The sequence below is a fragment of the Pelobates fuscus genome, chromosome 12 (genome assembly GCF_036172605.1).
Source record: "Pelobates fuscus isolate aPelFus1 chromosome 12, aPelFus1.pri, whole genome shotgun sequence".
Lineage (NCBI taxonomy): Eukaryota > Metazoa > Chordata > Amphibia > Anura > Pelobatidae > Pelobates > Pelobates fuscus.
In genome coordinates, this window is record NC_086328.1 from 110974321 (window position 1) to 110996992 (window position 22672).

At 41.6% G+C, this 22672-nt stretch overlaps 1 protein-coding gene across 1 annotated transcript in view; it reads left to right on the top strand.

Annotated features, from left to right (window-relative positions):
- The window catches only part of OTOG (otogelin), a 211484-nt gene that overhangs the window by 97238 nt on the left and 91574 nt on the right, over positions 1 to 22672 (top strand). Inside the window, exons 29-31 of the mRNA XM_063437518.1 lie at positions 812 to 838; positions 15739 to 15906; positions 17945 to 18223. Coding sequence (XP_063293588.1) covers positions 812 to 838; positions 15739 to 15906; positions 17945 to 18223 — 474 coding nt within the window. The remainder of the gene's footprint in view (positions 1 to 811; positions 839 to 15738; positions 15907 to 17944; positions 18224 to 22672) is intronic.

The following is a 22672-nucleotide window of genomic DNA, read 5'->3' on the forward strand; positions in this document are numbered from 1 at the left end:
CCGTAAAAAGGTCTTAATATGTAACGTAATACAGAGCCAGTAAGCGGCTTTCCAACATGAGAATCTCCCCTCTTGCCAGCTGAAAAGTTAAGATTGAATTTGATTTCATTATTAATGTCCTGATTTCTGTCATCCTCATCATCAGATTGTTTCTAGTTAATTAGGGTCTCAATCTAATATTTTTGGATCAGCTTTTGAAATGATGTATTATTTTTTAGATAATACAATATTTTAAAATAATTGTAATAATTTAATATGCTTGTTTTTTTTATATATGATATATTTTTAATATTTGGAAATACAAATTCATAATTCATTAAATCATTTGAAAAGCTAATCCCAAAATATTAAACTAAGGCCTATGTTGCTAATTTTATGAAATAGATTAATTAATCAATTAATTAATTAATTATGTAGATTATAGCCCTCTTTGCTTTTATTAGGATAGGAAATGTCACATATTTTCATGTTTTATCTACATTGTATCTATCTTTTGGAACTCAGACTAACTCGATTATGAATAAACACATTCTCTCTTTCTCTCACTAATTGGATTGTGTATCTATTAATCTAGTATTATCACATTTGTCTATTTTTGGAATAAACTTGTGTCTGGAATAAACGTGACCTGTTATGAATAAATTAACTCAGTAATCTGATACACGTTCTTTCTCTAAATTATGTCATTCACAACACACAAAAAAAAACCTCTGTACAATTTTTTAGTTATAATACTATTATAGTAATATTATTGAAAATGTTAATAAGATTCAAATATGAGCTCATTATTGATTTGTCTTCTCCATTTTAGCATATGACTGTGAATACTTTAATAAAGGTAAGTCTTTTACAAATAAGTGTAGTTTTTGCTAAGATTGTTTAGAGAAATGTATTTTCTTAAATGTCTCACATTTCCTAAACTTGCTGGCATTAACTGAGATCTGTCCCTCCCTCTGATACTGCTACCCTTGCCTCATTATCCTTTGTTAGTCTCCAATTAACTCACATCCCAAGACAATCTGAAAATAAAGGTAGAGGGGCAGAGTTTTTGCTCCCCCCCTTCCCTCCCCCCCCCCCCCGGGTGCTCTGTCCACCAAAGGCGTACTAATGCAGAAGGTGGGTTACTACCTACTTACCGGCACACTTATCACAGGGTTGGCGTGTGGCAGGTGCCCGCACTGTCACTATGGCTGCGGAGCTGGCACCAGGAAGCTGCAGGGTTCAGTCTTTGTACTGATTACCCAACTCTCCTATGCGCCCTGTACAAAGGGTGGGGACCGGATATGACATCACGCCAGCCCTGGCATCAATACCGAGCTGCAGGAATCTGGACAGCAATCAGTATAGAGACAAATCGCTGCAGTTCCCCACTGAAGACCAGGGCTGAGGCTCCACTCCAGTTCTCCCTTAAGGGGAAGTGAAGGGAGGCCGAGTGGACCTCACTGTTGAGAATAAAAAAATAATTGGAATTTTATTATTTTTTTAAATTTAAGTGTTTATATGGATGTAAGTGTGTGTGTGTATGAGTCAGTGTGTGTATATAAAAATGTGTGTATGTAAATATTTGTTTGTATGAGTCTGCATGTATGGCCTGTGAACCTGGCTTGCTGCAGCCTACATGAAAAAGATAGTTGCCCACTGCCTACACCAAGCATGAACGAGAAACAGAGAAATCACCCCTTTGATTAAGAGATCAATCAACATTTAATAACATGTTTGCTGGAGTGGCCCCGTTCCCCCCCTGGGCCGGGGGAGGTCAACGCGGTCCACTGTTACATGTCGCACATTATACATTAACTGTTCCTGTTACTACCCTTGTTCCTGCCACTGATGTTGAAGCTTTCCCTTCACGTGGGGCCTTGTTTTGATTTCTACCCCAACTCTGTATCAGCTTGGAGACTCAAGGCTAGGATCTTCTACATGCATGGCTTTAAATTTACCCCAAAGATGCACCGTTGCCCTGGGATACTGAGAATGTCTGCTGTATCTCCAGGGCCAACAACTGAATGTGCTGGTGGAGATTCCACTTTCAGGCTTTGGAGTGGTGCCCAGAGAATGATTGTCCTGATGTTGTGAGTCCAGCTGGATCAGGAGTGCAGGGCCTCTGGCAGACAGGTAGCCATGGGACTCCACACCACTCACCTTGCTGAAGTGACCGGTGGTGGTGGATCCCCTTGTATTAACTGCCGGGATTCTGGTGAAGTAATGGAGGTGCAGGAGGAGACTGGCCCACAGGCCCTATGGGGAAGGGTAACCATGCAGACTAGTCGGCCATATGAGTGCATTGATCAGGGATGCATTGATCAGCTTAGAGGGAGGAAGTGACAGACTGATGTCCCTGAGAGACTACAGCCTACATACTAAAGAAGAGAGGAGGGGAGCAGAGTCCTTTTTTTCTTTTGTAAGAGGAAGACTAAGAGCCATTTAGTGTTCTGCATTGTTCTGTTTATGGTATTGTTGTTTTCTCTGATTTTGAATCACCTACTACGCGTGCCTAGAAAGACCCAGTGGGGAGTCTGGCCATACTTTTGTTTGCTGGACTGCTAGACGAGGTCGGTATGCTGGCTTTACATCTTTGTATCCAGATATGTACAAGTATGTGTGCATGTCTTCTTCTGTGTTATGTCGTTCTTTTCCCTTTCCCTGTATAATTTGACATCTGGAGCACATCAGTTCTTTTACAATGACCTGTTTTATTGTTACAGTGTTAGCTATAGCTAAAGTTGTCTATTAGTGTGACGGGTGCACTATACTTCATGTCAGAAGCTACTGTATAATGTTCTTCTGCTACCATTTTATACTGAGGTTAGTCCTTGGAGGACTTATTTCTGACATAACACAGAAAGCTACTTATTTAGCTAGGACCTAGTAGTACAATATGAAAGTCCCATTTCTAATGACCCAAAGATTTAGCTATTGCTATCCCACGCTAACCTGCCTAGTTTTACCTGAGACATACCTGCTGTGACATTACTTGCTTTTAAACCAACATACCTTTACTTATTTTCACCTCAGATACCGTATTCTGGTTATGCTATAGATTGCTACCTGTTTTGTACCCCCTTTTTTGAAACTACAATGGTATATTACCTAGCTACCTATGATATACACAACTAGCTGTTCAATTCTTTCACGGGTCACATGTCACTTCATGGCTTGTCTGTTTAGCCCACAGGGGCTGGCTACTAGTTTTTTTTCAACATTACGCATTTCCAGGTATTTTATAACGTCACTTGTTATTTTTAATAATTCACTTCAGCACACCGAGTTTACACCAATATATTCTTCCAATTTAGCACGTAGTTTAATCACATTAGGCACTCTTACACTTTGAAACTACCTTAGGGACAGATATGTCGACAACTTGCTATTTCAGTCACCATATTATTGTTATGACATTGATTGCTACTTGTTATGTAACCGCCTGGTTTACAATGCAGTGGTATGTAAACTCGCTACCGCCGATGTTAACAAGTAGTTATTTCTTACTTCGTATCTTCAGGTGTCTGGTGTGGTTTCACTACTTGTTTACTTAGCCCTCCGAGGCTCTGTTGATGTATCACTTTCTCAATAAAAATCTATTCAAAACAAAATTCCCTTAGACTTTTAATGGTGATTTATGTAGATAAATAATTTGGAAGTGTTTCCTACAATAATTCTAAAGCTTATTAAATTGAGGCCCGTATTTGCTCTCGATAAAATCAGTATCAACATGACTAGTGTAAGGTTACACTGAACCTTCATGCTAGCCATAAAAAAAGATATACAAACCAATGACAAAATAAATACAGTAAAAAAAAGTCCTTTGGCGCTCCTTCCAACTTCTGAACTCGGAAGTCAGAAGGAGTGCCAAAGGACTTTTTTACTTTATTGATTTTATAATTTGTTTTTAACTTAATATCTCTCAATAAATTTAAATTTTCATACCTACAAATTATCTTGTGGATTTCAAACCATCATCTGCTCCTACATCAAAGAAGGGTTGTTTCCACCTCCTTTGGCACATAATCCTTATCACCAAGAACCAGGTTTTATAGGCTCTAGAAGCTATTGCTGCTGTTTTTATTTCCTCCCAACTCAAGGACAGAAGGAGGATTATGTCACCAGAGCACACACCTACCTGTGAGGTCCGATCCTATCCCCAATAGGCTCAGATCGATGTGAGTGTATCCATAATATTTTAAATACACTCTGTTCACCTATAATATTACACTACATATAGTTTTTCTTTTATGCAGCACTTTATCATCATACATCCCTTTATATCTATCTATCTATCTATCTATATATATATATATATATATATATATATATATACACACACACACATAAAAAGGTAAGTGATTTTTGTATTGCTCCACTGTTTTCACTGGTGTTGGCTTTTGACAGTCAGTTATTTTTTTATTTTTTTGTGAATAAGATTTTTATTGGTTGTTAAACAAAGGATTAAGTGTAGCACCATCAGGCACGCAGGTCCAAGTCAACAAATATTTCTATGTCACGCAGGGCCATTAAAATGAAAACGAATTGAGCGACATAGATCCCTCCCAATATATAAAAGCATTTCTAGCATAACGCAATATTAATATGAAACCAGGGGCTGCACTCAATTGAACATGCATAAATGGGGTGCTGCTCGGACCAATTTATATAATACACAAGATCCAGCGCACTCACTTATCCACTAAACAGCAACGTTAATGTTTACATAATTTATTCTCATTCTAATATAAGTTTCAAGTCAATAGACTTTAAAAAATGACAATGGTGCTTATTACTCTGTTGATAATAAAATCATAGAATGCCAATAGATAAAAGTGCAAAAAGTGCTGAGTTAAAGAGTTAAAGTGCTGACCATTTTTTTTTTTAGAATCCTGAGTTAAGGACATTTAAATTAATTGAAAATGATTAAAATACAGTGCTAAATGGATAATATGCATTATTTGCAGGAAGAGCTAGAGGTTGGTGAGAATTTAGATACATATTCAACTATAACATTCACATATATAAAACAATTATATTTATATGTGTGCCTACTCACTCACTAGAAGGCACACACACTCACACACACACATACAAGCTCACTCACTAGCAGCCACACACACAAGCTCAATCACTAGCAGACACACATACACGCGCACACACACACACAAGCTCACTCACTAGCAGACACACACACAGGGCCGGCCTTAGGCAAATAGGTGCCCTGTGCGAAAAGTCTTCATGGCGCCCCCCCACCACCCACCAAGTTGCCTGAATACAGTAACACACACAGGCACCAGGGACGTGTGTATCGTGAGGCAAACAAGGCATCTGCCTTAAGTGGCACTTTGCAGGGGATGGCAAAAAAAGCCTCCCCCAAACCCCCAGGCAGATTCCATGCTTGCCTCACGTCCTGGGGGGCTCAAGAGCTGGCCAGCTGGCCACGTTTGAGCCCCCCAGAGGTTGGCAGCGGGCAGCGAAGGAGCATTCTCACCTGAGCTCTTCCTGCTCAGCTCCCTCTGCGCCGCTCAATGAAGCCGGGAGCCGGAATATGACGTCAGTCCGGCTCCCGGCATCACTAAGCGCCACCTACTGAGTCTGTGCGCCCCCTGCCTGCCCGCCCAGCAGCCACACTGGACTGCAGGTAAGAAATCCACTCCAGCTCTCCCAGGGAGGCTGGGTGGATTTAAAATAAAATTAAAAAAATAGTAGTTTGTGAGTGTTAGTGGAAATGTCTGTGTGTGTGTCTGTGAGTGTGTATGTCTAAGTGAATGTGTGTGTGTGTCTGTGAGTGAATGTGTGTGTGTGTGTGTGTGTCTGTATGTGTCTGTAAGTGTGTGTGTCTGTAAGTGAATGTGTGTGTGTGTGTAAGTGTTTATGTGTGTGTGTGTGTGTCTGTGAGTGAATGTGTGTGTCAGTCAGTGAGTGTGTATGTGTCAGTGAGTGAGTGTGTATGTGTCGGTCAGTGGGGGCGTGCGTCTTTCAGTGAGTGCATGCGTCTGTCAGTGAGAGTGTGCATCTGTCAGTGTGTGTCCAAGTAATAGTGTGTGTGTGTATGTCATTGTTTGTCAGTGTATATGAGAGTGTGTGTCTGTCAGTGAGTGTGCGTCTGTCAGTGAGTGTGTGTCGGTCAGTGAGTGAGCGTCTGTCAGTCAAAGTGCAGCCTTGACAGGAAGGGGTGGGGGAAATTTAAACTTGGTTACAGGCATGTACACACACACACACACACACACACACTTAGTTAAAGGCAGTCACACATACAGGCACAGGCACACACAATGGCACAGCTACAGCGACACACACAATTAGAGTCACACACAGACAGTCACACTCACATACAGACAGTTATACACACACACAGGCAGTCACACACACAGGCAGGCAGTCACACACACACACACACAGACAGTTACAGACAGACAGACAGTTACAAACAGACAGACACACACAGGCAGGCATACAGTCTCACACACAGGCAGGCAGACAGTCACACACACAGGCAGGCAGACAGTCACACACAGGCAGTCACACACACAGGCAGTCACACACACACACAGGCAGTCACACACGCAGGCAGGCAGTCACACACACAAGCAGTCACACACACAGGCAGTCACACACAGACAGAGAGTTAGACAGGCAGACACACACACAGGCAGGCAGTCACACACACAGACAGTCACACACAGGCAGTCACACACAGACACACACAGGCAGTCACACACACAGACAGGCAGTCACACACACAGGCAGACACACAGACAGACAGTCACACACACACACACACACACACACAGAGGCAGTCACACACACAGACAGGCAGTCACACACACACACACACACAGACAGACAGTCACACACACACAAGCCCCACCCCTTCAGCTCGGTAAGCCCCGCCCCCTCTGCCGTGATTTTTTTTTTCAATAGACCCTGACACCGGCCATGTGCGGGCTGTGTCGGCTGTCAGGGCGCCCCCTGCTCCATGGCGCCCTGTGCGGCCGCACAGCTCGCACACCCCTAAGGCCGGCCCTGCACACACACACACACAAGCTCACTCATTAGCAGACACACACACACACATGTACAATCTCACTCAATAGCAGGCACACACACAGTCATGGCTGAAGCTTACCTGGCACTGGTAGGTGAAGTTGCCATTTTGTGGCCTCTTCCTTTCAGAGAGGTCAGCAACGTGTGTGCGGGGGTGCAGCTTCTGTCCAGGAGGCAGAGCTTCCATCCAGGAGGCGAGGTTTACATGTGCGGGCTGGACATGTGGATAGAACTGATGTCAATTGTGCAGGGAGACTGACAGGTTCTGCATCCGCCAGCAGCCTGATTGCCAGCCCCCAGCTCCTCCCACTTTACTCCCCTCGGACTGACACAGGCCAAGGGGAAAATACTTAAAAGACATTAGCCTAATGATTTGGGCTCTCTGCATGGCCCCAGGTTCCTCCGGCCCACCGGGAAATTTCCCGATATCCCGGTCAGCCAGTCCGGCCCTGCCCCTATTCCCTTCCCGGTCCCATCCTAAAAGGGCTTAAGGCCACTCAATTAATTTATTCTTTTTTGCATAGTAGTATGTCAAGTTGGAGAGATACTTCTGCTTGTGTGGTAGCTGCTGGTTTATGTTTATTTTATTTTATTTAAGCGCCTTTTTGCAAAGAGTACTTGTTTTTTATGTTAATTGTCAGTCTGCAGTAAAGTGATGGTTTTATAAATACAAATTCTATAAACATGTTATTAAAAAAAAAAAGTCTTCCCAGTAATGGACAAAAAACAAATGACTGAAGACACAATCAAAAGAGAGGTTTAACAGTCAGCAAAATAATTCAACAATAGGCAAGATCAGCAAAGAATGTTCCATTGGAATTTCTGTAGAATTTAAAACTAGCAGTTACAAATTGGCATAAATGTAAATGTTTGCAAAATGCTGACCCTTTAAATCAAACCATTTAATTCAGCTTTTTCCAGTTTAATTGCTCTACAGATAACGAGAGTCGTTGATAGGTCCAGCTGTGCTTTCCATCACTTTTCTCATTAAATAAGCATGCAGCTGTCATACTGACATGTCATAAATATAATCTGACAAAGGGGTGATTTAAAATCCATGCAATTACATCACAATTAGCAACTTCGCATGTGTATAAAGTTATGAAACTTCAGCTGGTAACTTTAGAACACATTCAATTGTGCTAATATTTGTAATTTTATTTTTAATTTCTTAATTTTTATTTTAGATTTTTTTCATAGTTTGTATATATTTTATTATATAATATTTTAAAATTTGAATTAATATTTTGGTGTAATTTTTTTTTTTTTTTTTTTAATATAGAACAGTCATCTAGCTCTCATTTCCTGGTTCTCGTTATTACATAATGGCAAAAAGCATGAAGTTTGTTTCTACTTCTTGATTGGCTGTCCATTTACAATCACTTCTGATTTTTATAACTTTTATACTAACTACTAGACTTGTGCATTTGGTTTCAAACAGATTGTAAATCATCCGAATTTTGGACAGTTGACGTTATATATTTAATAAATATATTATATATAAATATAGGTCACTATATATGGTCACTTCTTGCTTGATCTGTGAACAAAATTGAGGAAAATGCACATATCAATGTGTTGCAAAATATACATCATATTTTTTACATTTTAGAATGTTTATATTATGTATACATTTTGCATTACACTGATTGGCCCGATTTAGATCCCTTTTGGTTTGTCTGAATCGTTTTTCTCCCGAAACTATTGCATGGATGACATTTGTCTGAATTAAAATGCCATATGGATCAATGCTGACTTGACAGACATGCAATTGTTTTAAGGATGCATTAGCATGTTTTCTGTTCAGTTTAAAGAACTCATCTTCCCTTTAAGATCAACATCTGCTGTAATTATTCCCCTATACCTAGTGAGATAGTTTACTGGGTTAAAGGAACACTATAGCGTTAGGATATAAATATGTATTCCTAACGCTATCGAGCCCTCGTCACCGCTTAGGTGACTAGGGCCCCGTTCCACAGCGAATAAATGGTTAGTTAACCATTTATTTGCTTACCTTAATCCAGCGCCAGGCTCCCTCGGCACTGGTGACCTCTCCTCCTCTATCAATGTCTGCTTCCGAGTGGAGCAGAATGCGCATGCGCGGCCAGAGGCACGTGCGCATTCAAATACGCCCATCGTATTTGGGGATCTTTTTTGACATAGGACTCCGTAAGGAAGCGCCTCTGGTGGCAATCAGGGAGACAGCCACTAGAGGCTGGATTAACCCTGCAGTGTAAACATAGCAGTTTCTCTGAAACTGCTATGTTTTCAGCTGCAGGGTTAAAACTAGGGGGACCTGGCACCCAGACCACTTCATTGAGCTAAAGTGGTCTGGGTGCCTATCGTGGTTCTTTAGTAAAATGAAAATTATCAAGAATTCAAAGTGAATTCAAATTTTAGGTGAAAAAAGTATAGCGGACTTGTAATCTTTTTCCAGTTAGACTGTTTTGGCCTTAAAGGGACACTCCACTGCACTAATAAAAAGAAACTAAATAAAAGTTGCTGTTTAGGAAGTATACCCCTATGAAAACACCCATTTCATTATGCATTTTTCAGTGGCGATATATCTAAAAGCAGCTTGCTAAAGCTGGAGTTTTCTTGTCTCCAGACTTCGTAAACCCTCCCCTACTAATTCCACCCAGACTTTCTGTGACTGTCCAATCATAGACTTCCCAATGCAACTTAATGAGTAGTCTTTGTAAAACCGGTGCTCTGGCCAATTGCTGCCTCTTGAGTTTAGCTCCACTGAGCTAACGAAACCAGGAAGTAACAGGACAAGTTATCTGATTGACAGTCAGGGAGTCCAACAAGGTGAAAGTTTCAGTTATAAGTATCCAATTTAACATTATACATTCTGAACTCCATTTAACATTTCTAACTTTTTATTAAAGGGACACTCCAGACCCTTTAGCTTGCTGAAGTGCTTTATGTGTGAAGTGTGCGTCCTCTTTCATTATTTTACAAAAAATGCAGTTTTCAATAAAAATCTATTAACCTTGGTACACCCGTTAGCTGCGAATCAGAAAATCTGGTCTGGGTTAGAAGGGGAGAGCTTGCAGACAAGAGATTTGCAGCTTTTGCAACTGTTTTTTGTAAACATCAATAAAAAAAGTATAAATAAATACATACATGATATGTGATTTTTCTTGTTTTTGTATTTGAGCAATAAAGTGTTCCATTAATATATAAAAGTGCAAATGTCTATTACAATCTGCACGTTTTGTAAAATAAAAAAAAATAAAAAAACACTCACATCAGAAAGCTAAAGTGATTTAGGGGTCTGGAGTCTCCCTTCAAGTTTGAAATTCACTTTCAATTCCTCACAGTTCTCAATTTATTGAATAACCCTGAAGTTGTAGCATTTATTCAAACCTCGGGCTCACAAGTTAGACACGTTCAGCTCCGTCTATAGTCCAACACATACACTCACATGTATGTATAATGAGAAAAAAAAATTATTTTAAAAATTAAACATTTTAACATTTTTACAATTCTTACTAATAATTATATTTATGTGCAAAAACTGTCAAAATACATTATTTTAAGCTTTATTAATAAATTCCGATCACCTGTGAACATTTTGTTATCTAAACGATCAGGGGAGGGCTGGCAGCCTTAGGCCTGGGGGGCAAAACCAGTCAAGTGGCCCATTGCGCCACCAAATCAGTTCACCATCCGTGCCCACCTTTTCCTGGTTTTATAACGGATATTGATGTTATGCTAATCAGTAGCTCTTTGCCATACCCGCTCCTTCACGGCTCTGACTTTCAATGTTGTCAGAGCACAGGCTGAGAATCTCTGAGCCTGTGCTCCGACTCACTAACTGAGCGCCGGAACCACGAGGGAGAGGATATGATCTGACTGCACCTACTGCTGGTGCGCACCAGTGGACCACCAGCGAATCGTTTAAATTAAATATGCTGGTGTACCCAACTTGTGAGCTGTGTTGGCCGCCGGGCGCCTCTGTTGTCATGGCACCCTGCGTGACCGCTCAGCTTGCCCACCCTAACGGCTGGCCCTGCTGACACACACTGATGTTACTACTTAGACATCCCTCAATATTAATACAGAGATGAGAGCAAACACCAATAAACTGTGGAAACAGAGCTGATCCCCCCAAATTTATAAAGGTTGGCTTAGAGGATTTATTCAAGATTAAATCATGCCTCCTCCTCTCTCCCCCATGCGCTGCTCTGTAGGCTGGGAGGAAGTGAAGAGTAATCACAGTCTCCCAGCACAACGCCATCTGTGGCTGCATGGGGAACAGCTGTTTAATGTAATGCTTGCAGGACGGCCAGCTGCCGCAGAACCTCTTTGTTTCCGTCTCTGCAAAGGGCTCTAGGCACTGCTTGTTGTGAGTGTGAGCCACTGTAAATTAGGGGCAGAGGGCACTTGCACTGCGGTCAAGACGGGTCTGGGCAGGAGGAGAGTGCAGTGCAATCAGTGCACTCCCCTCCTGTGGGTCACCAGTAGACTGGTGCACCTGCCCAGGATCAGAGGTGCAAGATTTTTGCCGCCCTAGACAAAATATTAATTTGCCCCCCCCCCCATGTTACATCACAATGCCCCACCCATATGATCTGCCATATGAACTAACGCCAGTGCTGCACACAGTGTGTGTTTACATTAAAAAGCCTGCAGGGACCAGCTATAGACACCAGAACCACTTCATTAAGCTATAGTGTCCCTTTAATGTGAGGTAAATTATAGATTAGTGTCACTAATAATATACTAGATTGCCTACTTACAATTAGATGAGGATGATGATGGGCTGCAGTTTGGCTCCACTGGTCTGGTGTAGAACAGGACCTCTGGAGGCTGTTTGCAACTGTGGTCACAAAATTCAACGTTCTGGGAGAATTGGAAGCAGCTCCATTTTTTGGGGGCCTCTTACACAGCTCAAGGTCTGGGCCCCAGTGCCTGACGGTGAGTATGCCCATAAGGCCCACTCATAAGTCCACTTATTTGTTCCACCCACCCATGAGCTCGCTCACAGGGAGTGGAGTGTGTAGGGGATGTCTTATGTGTTATCTCATATGTGTGCTTATGGTATGTAGTGTATAGGGATACCAGTTTGTGCAGGTGATGCAGTGTGTTTGTGTGTATAAGGGATGTATTATGTGTTTCTGGTTGTGTGTGAGGGATGCATTGTGTGAATCTGTGTTTGTATGCATAAGGGATGCAAGGTGTGTGTCTGTATGTGTGTGCATTGAGTGTAAGAGATGCATTGTGTTTCTGTGTGTATGTAAGAAAAACAGTGTGTGTGTTTGCATGTGTGTGTAAGGATTTGCATTGTATGTGTATGTGTATGTGTGCAAATGATGCATTGTCTTTGTGTGTAAGGGTTGCATTGTGTGTGTGTGTAATGGATGTATTGTGTGTTTCTCTGTGTGTAAGGGAAGCATGTTCTGTTTCTGTGTATGTATAGGGATGTATTGTGTGTTTCTGTGTATGTATAGGGGTGCATTGTGTGTTTCTGTGTATGTATAGGGATGCATTGTGTGTGTGTGTGTGTGTGTGTGTGCGCGTAGTGTTAAAGAGCTCCCTGTCTTGCCCCCTGTCCTATAGAGCTGTCCCTTCTGTCCCTTAGAGCTCTCCCCTGACCCTTAGTGGTCTCTCCTCTCCCCCACCCTCCCCTAGCGGTCTCTTCTCACACTCACCCACCCTCCCTGTGCTCTTCTCATCCCCCCTCCACCCTCCCTGTGTTCTTCTCACTCCTCCCTCTGTGTGTTCTCACCCCCCCTGTGTTCTTCTTACCCCCTCCTCCCTGTGTTCTTCTTACTCCCCCCCTTGTTCTTCTTATTACTCCCCCCTTCTTCTTACCCCCTTCTTCTTCTTAACCCTCCTACTTCTTCTTACCCCCTCTTCTTCTTCTTACCCCTTCCTTCTTCTTACCCCCCTTCTTCTTACCCCCTTCTTCTTACCCCCTTCTTCTTCTTACTCCCCCCTCTTCTTATTACTCCCCCCCTCTTCTTCTTACTCCCCCCTCTTCTTCTTACCCCCTTCTTCTAATTACTCCCCACTCTTGTTCTTACTCCCCCCTTCTTCTTCTTACCCCCCTCTTTTTCTTATCTCCCCTCCTTCTTACTTCCCCCTTCTTCTTACTCCCCCCTCTTATTATCCCCCTCCCCTCTTCTTACTCCCTCTCTTCCCTCTTCTTACTCCCTCTCTTCCCTCTTCTTACTCCCCCCTCCCCTCTTACTCCCCCCTCCTCTTACTCTCCCCCCTCCCCTCTTCTTACTCTCCCCCCCCTCTTCTTACTCTCCCCCCCTCCCCTCTTCTTACTGTCCCCCCTCCCCTCTTCTTACTCTCCCCCCCTCCCCTCTTCTTACTCCCCCCCCTCCCCTCTTCTTACTGCCCCCCCTCCCCTCTTCTTACTCTCCCCCCTCTTCTTACTCTCCCCCCTCCCCTCTTTTTACTCTCCCCCCTCCCCTCTTTTTACTCTCCCCCCTCCCCTCTTTTTACTCTCCCCTCTCCCCTCTTTTTACTCTCCCCCCTCCCCTCTTTTTACTCTCTCTCTCCCCCCCCTTTTTTTACTCTCTCTCCCCCCCTTTTTTTACTCTCTCTCCCCCCCCCTTTTTTTTACTCTCTCCCCCCCCCCTTTTTTTACTCTCTCTCTCCCCCCCTTCTTACCCCCTCCCCTGTAGGTGGCCGAGCTGCACTCCGGTCCGCGGTCCCGGCCGGAGTGATAGGAAGGTGCTCAGTGTGCACCTTCCTGTCAGTCCGGCCGGGTACAGGAAACAGAAACTCCTGTTCCGCGCGGAACAGGAGTTTCTGTTTCCTTACCCGGCCGGACTGACAGGAAGGTGCACACTCAGTGTGCACCTTCCCATCACTCCGGCCGGGACCGCGGACCGGAGTGCAGCTCGGCCACCTACAGGGGAGGGGAGGGAAAAGTAGCTGCAGCCGTCTGAGCGCATTTAAAGGGCCGGCCCGCCGCGGCCGGTCCTAAAATAATTTTGGGCGGCCTGGGGGGCAATTGCCTCCCTGCCCCCCGGCCCAGCCTGCCCCTGTAAACGATTATCTTCATAAAAGTGTATCAATTAAACTGTTAATAGCTCCCAACTGATTCCTCTTCTGCAACTCTCACTAGTCTAATACTATCCTTACCTTTTTGTGTCATTTTACCCCACTCCCTCTAGCATGTAAGTTCATTGAGCAGGGCCCTCAACCCCTCTGTTCCTGTGTGTCCAACTTGTCTGGTTACAACTACATATCTGTTCGTCCACCCATTGTAAAGCGCTGCGGAATTTAACGGCGCTCTATAAATAATATAATAATAATAATAATATGTCCTATAATATTGATACAATAACAGTAAGAATAGATACCAAAACTCTCTTTCCATTCCATTAACATTTTGGTTATTAAATTATTCATCTGTGTTTACATGTATTTCTTAAAGATGCCTCAGGGGGGCAGTAAAGGTTCATATTCATCAGTGCAAGCATCTGGCCTGCTTGTGAGTTTAATTTATAATAACATTAAGGATAATGTTGATCTATATTTTTACAAGAAAACAAATTCGTACTGCTAACTCTGTATACCCTGGTGTATATGGACAAGTGACAAGAGAATTGCACATTTCAGCTTCTACACTGTGAGGAATTGGGTCAAAATTATGGAATTAGAAATGTCTCCTAGTTCAGCCATTTTTACAGTTTAAGTGTTTCCGGTGAACATTTATTCGTAATTCACTTGAAATTTCTTCTCAATCCCAGGTTTAATGATGAAAAATAAACTCACTTTCTGTATTCAGGGGTGAGGCAAGGGTGCAGGGAATCTTGGGTGCAGGATATTTTGGGGTGCCTACTTTGGTTGTGGCTCTTGCTCCCCCTCTCCACTCACTATTTTCTGTCTCCTCATATTTCTCGCTAAAGGTCGACTAAACACCATGGAAATTAATATTTACTAACATCTAGAGAAGTCATGTTTCTAATTGGGCTAAATCAGTAAAAACGCCAATCAAATTGAATACACAGACAGCGGCTATTTTGTAATTTTTTTTTTCATCGTGTCCTTGCTGATGTTTGTGGACTATATGTTTCATAATGCTGCTCAACTAGCCTAAGTGCTGGCACTGCATTATGGGAGTGAAGTCCTCAAAAAAATTTAGTGCCATAGCCACCACATTCCTGTCCCTTTTTTTGTAAGTGACAGCATATGCATGTGTGACATATGACGGAATTACTAGTTATGTGACTAGGAGCCTGTAAATTAGTTTTTGGTTCATTTGGAGTTATGTGAGAGGGATGTGCCATGTAACCTAGGTTGGGGTCTGTAACAGTGTGTAAATAAGTGGAGGGCATGTGGTGGGTGAGGTCTGTGACAGTCAGTCAGTATAAATGAGTGGGAGGTGTACTGAGGCCTCTTATAGGATCACAGAATCACTGGGGGTCTTTGTTTGCATATAATTCAAATGTAATAGTTGTGTGCTAGGAGGTCAGGAAGGAGATGAGGAGTATTTGTCCAACTCATCTCAACAACATACCTTACATTTCCCTATGTCAACTTTAACAGTTATTTCTGGGTGACTACAGTAGGAGCCTAATATCTTGTTGTAAAGCCGTCCCGTGACCAGAGGTGCTAGTTGCAGAGCATCTGGTACACCTGACTCGCCTTTTTTTGTGTTCACAGCCTTACTCTTCTATCTATCTATCTATCTATCTATCTTTTAAATGCTGAATGATCCTGATTTATTTACAGTTTTAGGGAAGGGGCCATATAAACTGGTCAGTTACTTGGATCGGAGCCTTGCGTTGGCAGCCCGGATTTCGGATGGCCGTGTTTTTCCAGTGAGGGCAGACTATCTAATTCCAGGAGATACAGTTAGCTTCATGCTGACTCCGGGGCTCTATAAACCCAAAGCACATGGTAAGATTACTCTTCGCGAATAGACAGTGCAGAGCCAACTCTGAATATTTTAACTGTTTGTGTAGCTCAGAGATGTTAGAATGCAATGTAATAAGAGAGAATTTCAAAAGAATGGCCAAAGGGTGTAAATTTCAGCAAATGTGTACACTTTAAAAAAATGTAAAAATAACAGCAAACTTCTGCCGTAAGAAAATACATTGAAATACATTGTTCTGGATACATTTTTAGGACACAGTATAACCAAAATAGAGTGAGAGGCTTGCTAGCATAGTAATTATTATATTGATATTGTTTGATGGAGTGAGAGTGTGGTTCATCTCGCTCCTGTTTTCAAACATTCTCCGGCATCATCAATGGTGCAACAGACGTTCTTTTGGATCAACAACATAAAAAGACGTGTTTTAAAGGTTGAACTCGATGGACTTTAGTCTATTTTTTTTCGGCCTAGATTACTTTGTAACTATGTAACAGAAGCTCTCCTGCTATTATTCTCCCATTAAAAGTGTCAGTCCTACCTGATTGCAACAGAGAAGACGTTAAATTATATGGATTATAATGAAAAACGTGAGAAAACTTGCTAAACGACTGCCCCGAATGCAAACAGAGAGCCTGCTCTAAAATCCACACCATTTATCCACTCCCGATGGACATTATTCTAACAAGACAAATTATTTTGTCACAGAGCTCCATAACAGTAAAACTCTCAGTAATGTTCTAAATGTATGAATGTATCACAGAGCTCCACAGCAGTATAACACACAGTAATGCTCTCTATATGTGAATGTATCACAGAACGTCATACCAATTATAATCATCATAGAAACGTGCAATGAGCATAACTGTTTTACAGAGCACTGAGGAAACTGAACCCACATTAAAGGGAAACTATAGTGCCAGGAAAAAAAAAATTCCTGGCACTATAGCTCTTTATAGTGCCCCCTTCCGTCGCGCTCCCCTCACCCCACTGTGGAACTGAAGGGGCTAAAAGCTCCTTCTGTCATTTACCTTGTTCCAGGGTTGATGTCCCTCGTCACTGGTTCGGGTTCTGCCTCCGTTTCTCCCCCACCAACGTCAACAGGCTGGGGAGACCTACTGCGCATGTGTGGCAATGGCCGCGCTCGCATTAGTATTTCACTCATAGTAAAGCATGTATAATGCATAGCATGAGGACGTCCAGCTTCAGTTAGGTGACCAAAAGTCGCATAACGACCCGACAGCCACTAGAGGTGGAGTTAACCCTCAGTAGTAATTATTGCAGGTTTTAATAAACCTTTGCAATAATAATTGAAAAAAAACAAAATTACCTTTGCAGGGTTAAGGGACCTGGGACCATGCACCCAGATGACTTCAATGAGCTGAAGTGGTCTGGGTGGCTATAGTGTCCCTTGTGTGAAGGGTGTACAAGACTATAAAACAGCTCCATAGTTAATTAAACACACACTAAATCTCTGTGTATGATTGTGTCACTGAATTCCTCTGTAATAAACCTCAAAGTAATGTGTACTGTGTATGTGTATAACACAGAGTACTACAGAAGTAAAACACACAGTTATACTCTCTATGTGTGAATGTATCACCGAGCTTCGTGGCAATAAAACTCACAGTAATGTGCAGTGTACATGGGTGTATCACAGAGCACTGCGTTAAAAGTACCCCCAACGCTATAAAAGAGATCCACAGTTAATTAAACACACAGTTAAACCCTGTGTATGAGTGTATCACTAAATATGTGTACTGTGTATGTGTGTATCACAGAGTTACACATCAATATAACTCACAGTAATGTGAATTGTGTATTAATATATCACAGAACTCCACAGCAATAAAACTTATAGCAGGGTATGCTGTGTGGCTCACAGAGCTCTAAATCAATGAAACTCACAGTAATGTACACTGCTTAAGAGTGTATCACAGAGCTCCATAACAACAAAGCTGACAGCAATTCTGTACAGTCTAGTGAAATTGTCACAGTTACAAAACTACCTTAATCCCATTTGTTGAATGTGTCATTATCTGATATTTTTCCCTTTTTCCCCAGACAGAAACTTGGTGTCCCTGGAACTGACAGAACGTCCTAACTATTTCCTGCATTTAGGCAAAAATGGTAGCTTTTTAATATCTAAATGGCAAAAAAATGAGGAGTTTCACAATAGTTCCACGTTCATCGTTCACAAAAATTCTTGGATTTCTGGGTACAGCGCCTTTGAATGTTTCGCCAAGCCGGGGTACTTTCTACGCATTTCATTTTCAAATATTTATCTGACAAGATATCACCACTCTGCGGCATTCAGACTTTCTTCTCTCTTCAAACTTGCAGGTAAACTTAATTTTTTTAAAACTCATAATTTTATGTATTTTTATTTGTGTGACGTGCTTTTGCAAATTTTAACATTTGTTGATAAATCCTATATTTTTTTAAAATAAAATAGGAAATTGATGTGGAGGAAAACTGTGATTGATGCTGCTTCATGCAGGTACATGTTGCTTTGAACGCAAAATAATTTGCACCTGCTCAAAGTAAATTGGAGCAAACTCTACTGTCTGAGAGTTATTGAGTCAATCCTCTATAATTTAATTCTTATACCTAGTTTCTTCATGGCACTCTTGTCTGAAATGCTATTTCTTTTACTGAAATATTCTAGTCTAATTTTTTCCTACTGCTATGGAAGTGTTTTTTTTTAATTAGACTTGGTGAAAAAAAATTGGTTGGTCCAAACGATTTTGTTTCAGGTGATTTGGGTTTTGTCCATGTGACGTTTCGGTTCTGATGAATTTCGTCCACGCAATCAGGCAAATCGATTCGGATGAACCAATATCGTGCAAACATTTTGCAGTGTCCTTAAAATATAAGTATTGTGCATATATTTTGCAGTACCCTAATTTGGTTAATTTACCAAGTGCAAAGAAGTGACCAAAATTATACATATAATATAAGAATTTTTCCCCTCTATTGGTCACTTATTCTCACTTGATCTGTGTCCATTCAGTTTTCACGATTTGTCGATATAGCATTTCGGAGTTCGGGATTTCAGCTGAATTGCTGATCGCCCCCAATTTGGACAAATTGCAATTTGATTGAACCCTAATTCACAATTCTATTGTAAATGCCTTATATAAGAATGTGGCGAAAGTAACCTCACCATGGGCTCCTGGAGAAGCCTGCTTGCCAGTCTCTTGCCCCAGGACTATGGACCCTGTAAAAGCCATATGAACAGACTTGGTTCGTACCATTCTTCTATGCTGCTCGGGAACCATGACCACCCGGGAGCTTGTTAAGCCCTATCATCACCTCTTAACGATTCTAACCTCAGTGTTCTAATTGTTTGCCTGGGTGGCCGCAGTTCGTATGAATGACCACGAGGTGGCGGCCATCTTGTTCCCACAAACACAGGCAGTGGTGTTTGGGTATCGAGCTCATGGAACTCAAATCGGACACTGAAACTCCCAAACACCACTAAACTTCCATCATCGCCTGTGTTCATTTCTTACACCACCTGGAAGGGCACTGTCCAGTGGAATTGTTCATCTGGATGAGGGGAACAAGCTCCATGGTATGACTATTGACTACGTTCGGTACTTTGTTCATTTTTAAACTGCTGAACTTGACCGACTTCCATGAAAAACCTGAACCGATCTGGGTGATTTATGGATATGTTGGTCACCCAAGTCGGGGCTATCAGGGGATGTGACTTTTGTGGGGTTTTTATGTGGTTTAGGGGTACTTTTGGGGTGTTTGTATATTATATATTTTTCTGTATGTGGAGATATTTGAGTTTGTACAGTTCCTGACTCAAATATCTCTCAGGCACAGGGGAGGAGTTTGGAACTTGTATAAATTCTGTAACTTTGCTGCAATTAAACAGACTGCTTCCCAGCATTAAGCCTTGGCTCATGTATGGGTGGGATTGCTATACTGCTCTTTGGATTACTATACCTGCTATAATCTCTTGGAGGAGAGGTCTTCCCACTGGGAGTTGGATCTAGGTGTTGGTCCAGGGTGGAAAGGGACGGTAAGACCCCAGCCAAGCTGCAGCACACAATGGTATATAGTAGTTTCTGGTTTTATATCTGGAAAGTACAAGTGTAAAAAAACATCATAGGACAATATGTATATACAGACTTTAAAATGAGAGATAACTTGGAACACTCACAATATGGAGAGCCATATAAGTCGGCTCTAAACTATGATGGCATATTCATACATCCGATGTGGATACTGGAAAAGATGCAGGTCCTCCAGAAAGTAACAATGTTCCTCTGGATGGTAATACAGGAACCAAGCATGACGTAAATAGTAACTCTTTATTTGAATAAAACTAAAGCACAGTTTCATTGCACTTTGTTCCAAGTTATCTCTCATTTTAAATTGTGTATATTCATATTGTTCTATGATGTTTTTTTTACACTTGTACTTTCCAGATATAAAACCATAAACTACTATATACCATTGTGTGCGCAAACCACCTTTTTCCTTGTACACATAAATAAATAAAATCTCACCATATTAGTGTGTACAGAGAGGTTTTCTCCCTGCACCTTTTTGGCTTCTGGGATGCAACTCTGTTACTCTTGAGCCTTTGGGGCTCCAATGCAGTAAGGATAGAAAAAGGGTGGACTTTTAAAGTGCATTTGCTCTATGACGAGAGACTGAATGGAATCGTGAAGGAGAAGAAGAAAGGACAGAACGTGAGTGGGAGTTTATTCTCTAGATTTTGTTTTGTGTTGCTTGACAAGTCAAAACAAAATCTGTTTTAAATTGCGGAGTAAAGTGTTACTAGCACAGTGAAACATCTCATTATAATGTTTACTTACATTCTCTGCATCCCTAGAGTAAACACCTTTGCTACTGATATATATATAGATTATTTTTTTAATAGAAAACTATTTTTACCATCTAATTGAAAAGCAAGATGCTTAAAGAGGCTCTGTCATCTTCTGTGGTATTTGCCTATATTGCAAAGTGTGGTGGCCCAGGGATGCGGCAATGTTAAGTTGTACTCACCTGTACTGTCCCCTGCAGGCACTGCCACGTTCAATTTTTAGCTCTTGGTGCCTCATCCACCAGGAGCCCTCGTCAGTGCTGTACGTTCGCACATGTACAAGAGCAGAACTTTGATGTCTATAAGTGATTCCGAACAGATATTATATTGTGATGAGCGAGACCATGCCTCACTTCCACAAGTCAATACTTTGTATTATGATATCTTTTGACTAGGTTGGAAGAAGTCTTCATTTATCTTAATTTGTGCATAGACTGCTCTTCAGGGATGACGTATGCATGGGTGAACCAAGGTTCAGTGACACCTCGGTGCTGCATTGTTTTGGTGCCCCTGTGGACATTCATAATTAAACCCCCTAAATGTTCACCTCCTTTGACTTATCTTTTTTTATACTTCCCAGCCATTTCTCACTAAAGGCTTGATGACCATCATAGTACAAATAGTGAGTCTTTCCCATTTAGCCGGACAGTAAAATAATACATTCAAACACCCAAATAATTTAGTAGATATACACACTTATGTTAAACTACATGATTCTAAAAGTAGCCATGACATACTAAGAATTCACATATAGATTTTCTGAGCTCAGTATGAACATTATGACTGTATGTGGGCGTTACAATGTGTGTAGGTATATTTTAGATGATGAATTAAGATAAAAAAAACAGATACATTTTAATGTCACTTCTTTCTAATTTCCTTTGCATTCCATGCAGAGTATGTCAGACATTCCAAGACATGTACATATAATAGACTTAGCGTGATCTGTTTGAACCATTAGCACGTTTGGTTAACAAACTGTTAAGACGATAAGACAGCAGTGCGTCTGTTAACCTGAATAAAACACAGTTCTCTATGATACAAGCTCCCAGCTGTTCTCTTATTCCAGCCATCAAGGATAGTGTTAAGGATGCCATTGTGTTTTTTTAAAGGATCGTGAGGCCAGACTGGTGCAGCTGTTACATGGCACACTCCGATCTTGCAAAAATGACAGATTTTGTCATTGGCAAATCCCCAACGTCTCTCGGCCAAGCACTTTAATCATGGACTTGCACCACATCGAATGCTGTATGTTAACGGGACCTTTAATGTACATATCTGGTGATCTACAAAGTAAACACAATGTAGTGCTAGACTTTGTGCTTTTAAAGATGTAGATCTTATTGTCACATACCTCCTAACATTGCATATTCGCAAAGAGGGACACTTTAGTTTTAGAGGTGTGATTTGGGGTGGCGCCAGGGGCTGGATGTTCTGAGAAACTTTAGTTGACTTACTAATAACAATTTATACAACATAAATGCAATATAAAACACGTACAACACATCTTATTCACACAGACTGATTTCTAAACACATATATTGTAGTTTAAAGACACATTACTGGGAGTATTATTGCTGTGGAGCTCTGTTATATACTCAGACACGCCAACATTACGGAGCTCATAGAAAAGAGGGATAGGTGGGTTAGGGTCCAAAATAAGGACTGTCTCTCCTAAATAGGGACACTTGGGAGGTTTGTTGTCAGAGTTAGAATATCCATGTAAAGTGTTTGCACTAAGCACTATCTACATACATGGTAGCCTATTCATTGATCTGCAATTTATGGAGAACTCCGATAGACGTGAACATTTTAAGCAAAAAGAGCAAAGCAGCAAAATTGTTATTTTGGAGATTTTTTCCCAATTTGTTTAGTATAGCCTAAATTTTGCCCTTGCTTTGTCAGAGAAACTATTGTGCCAGGAAAACAAAGTTATTCTCCCCCCT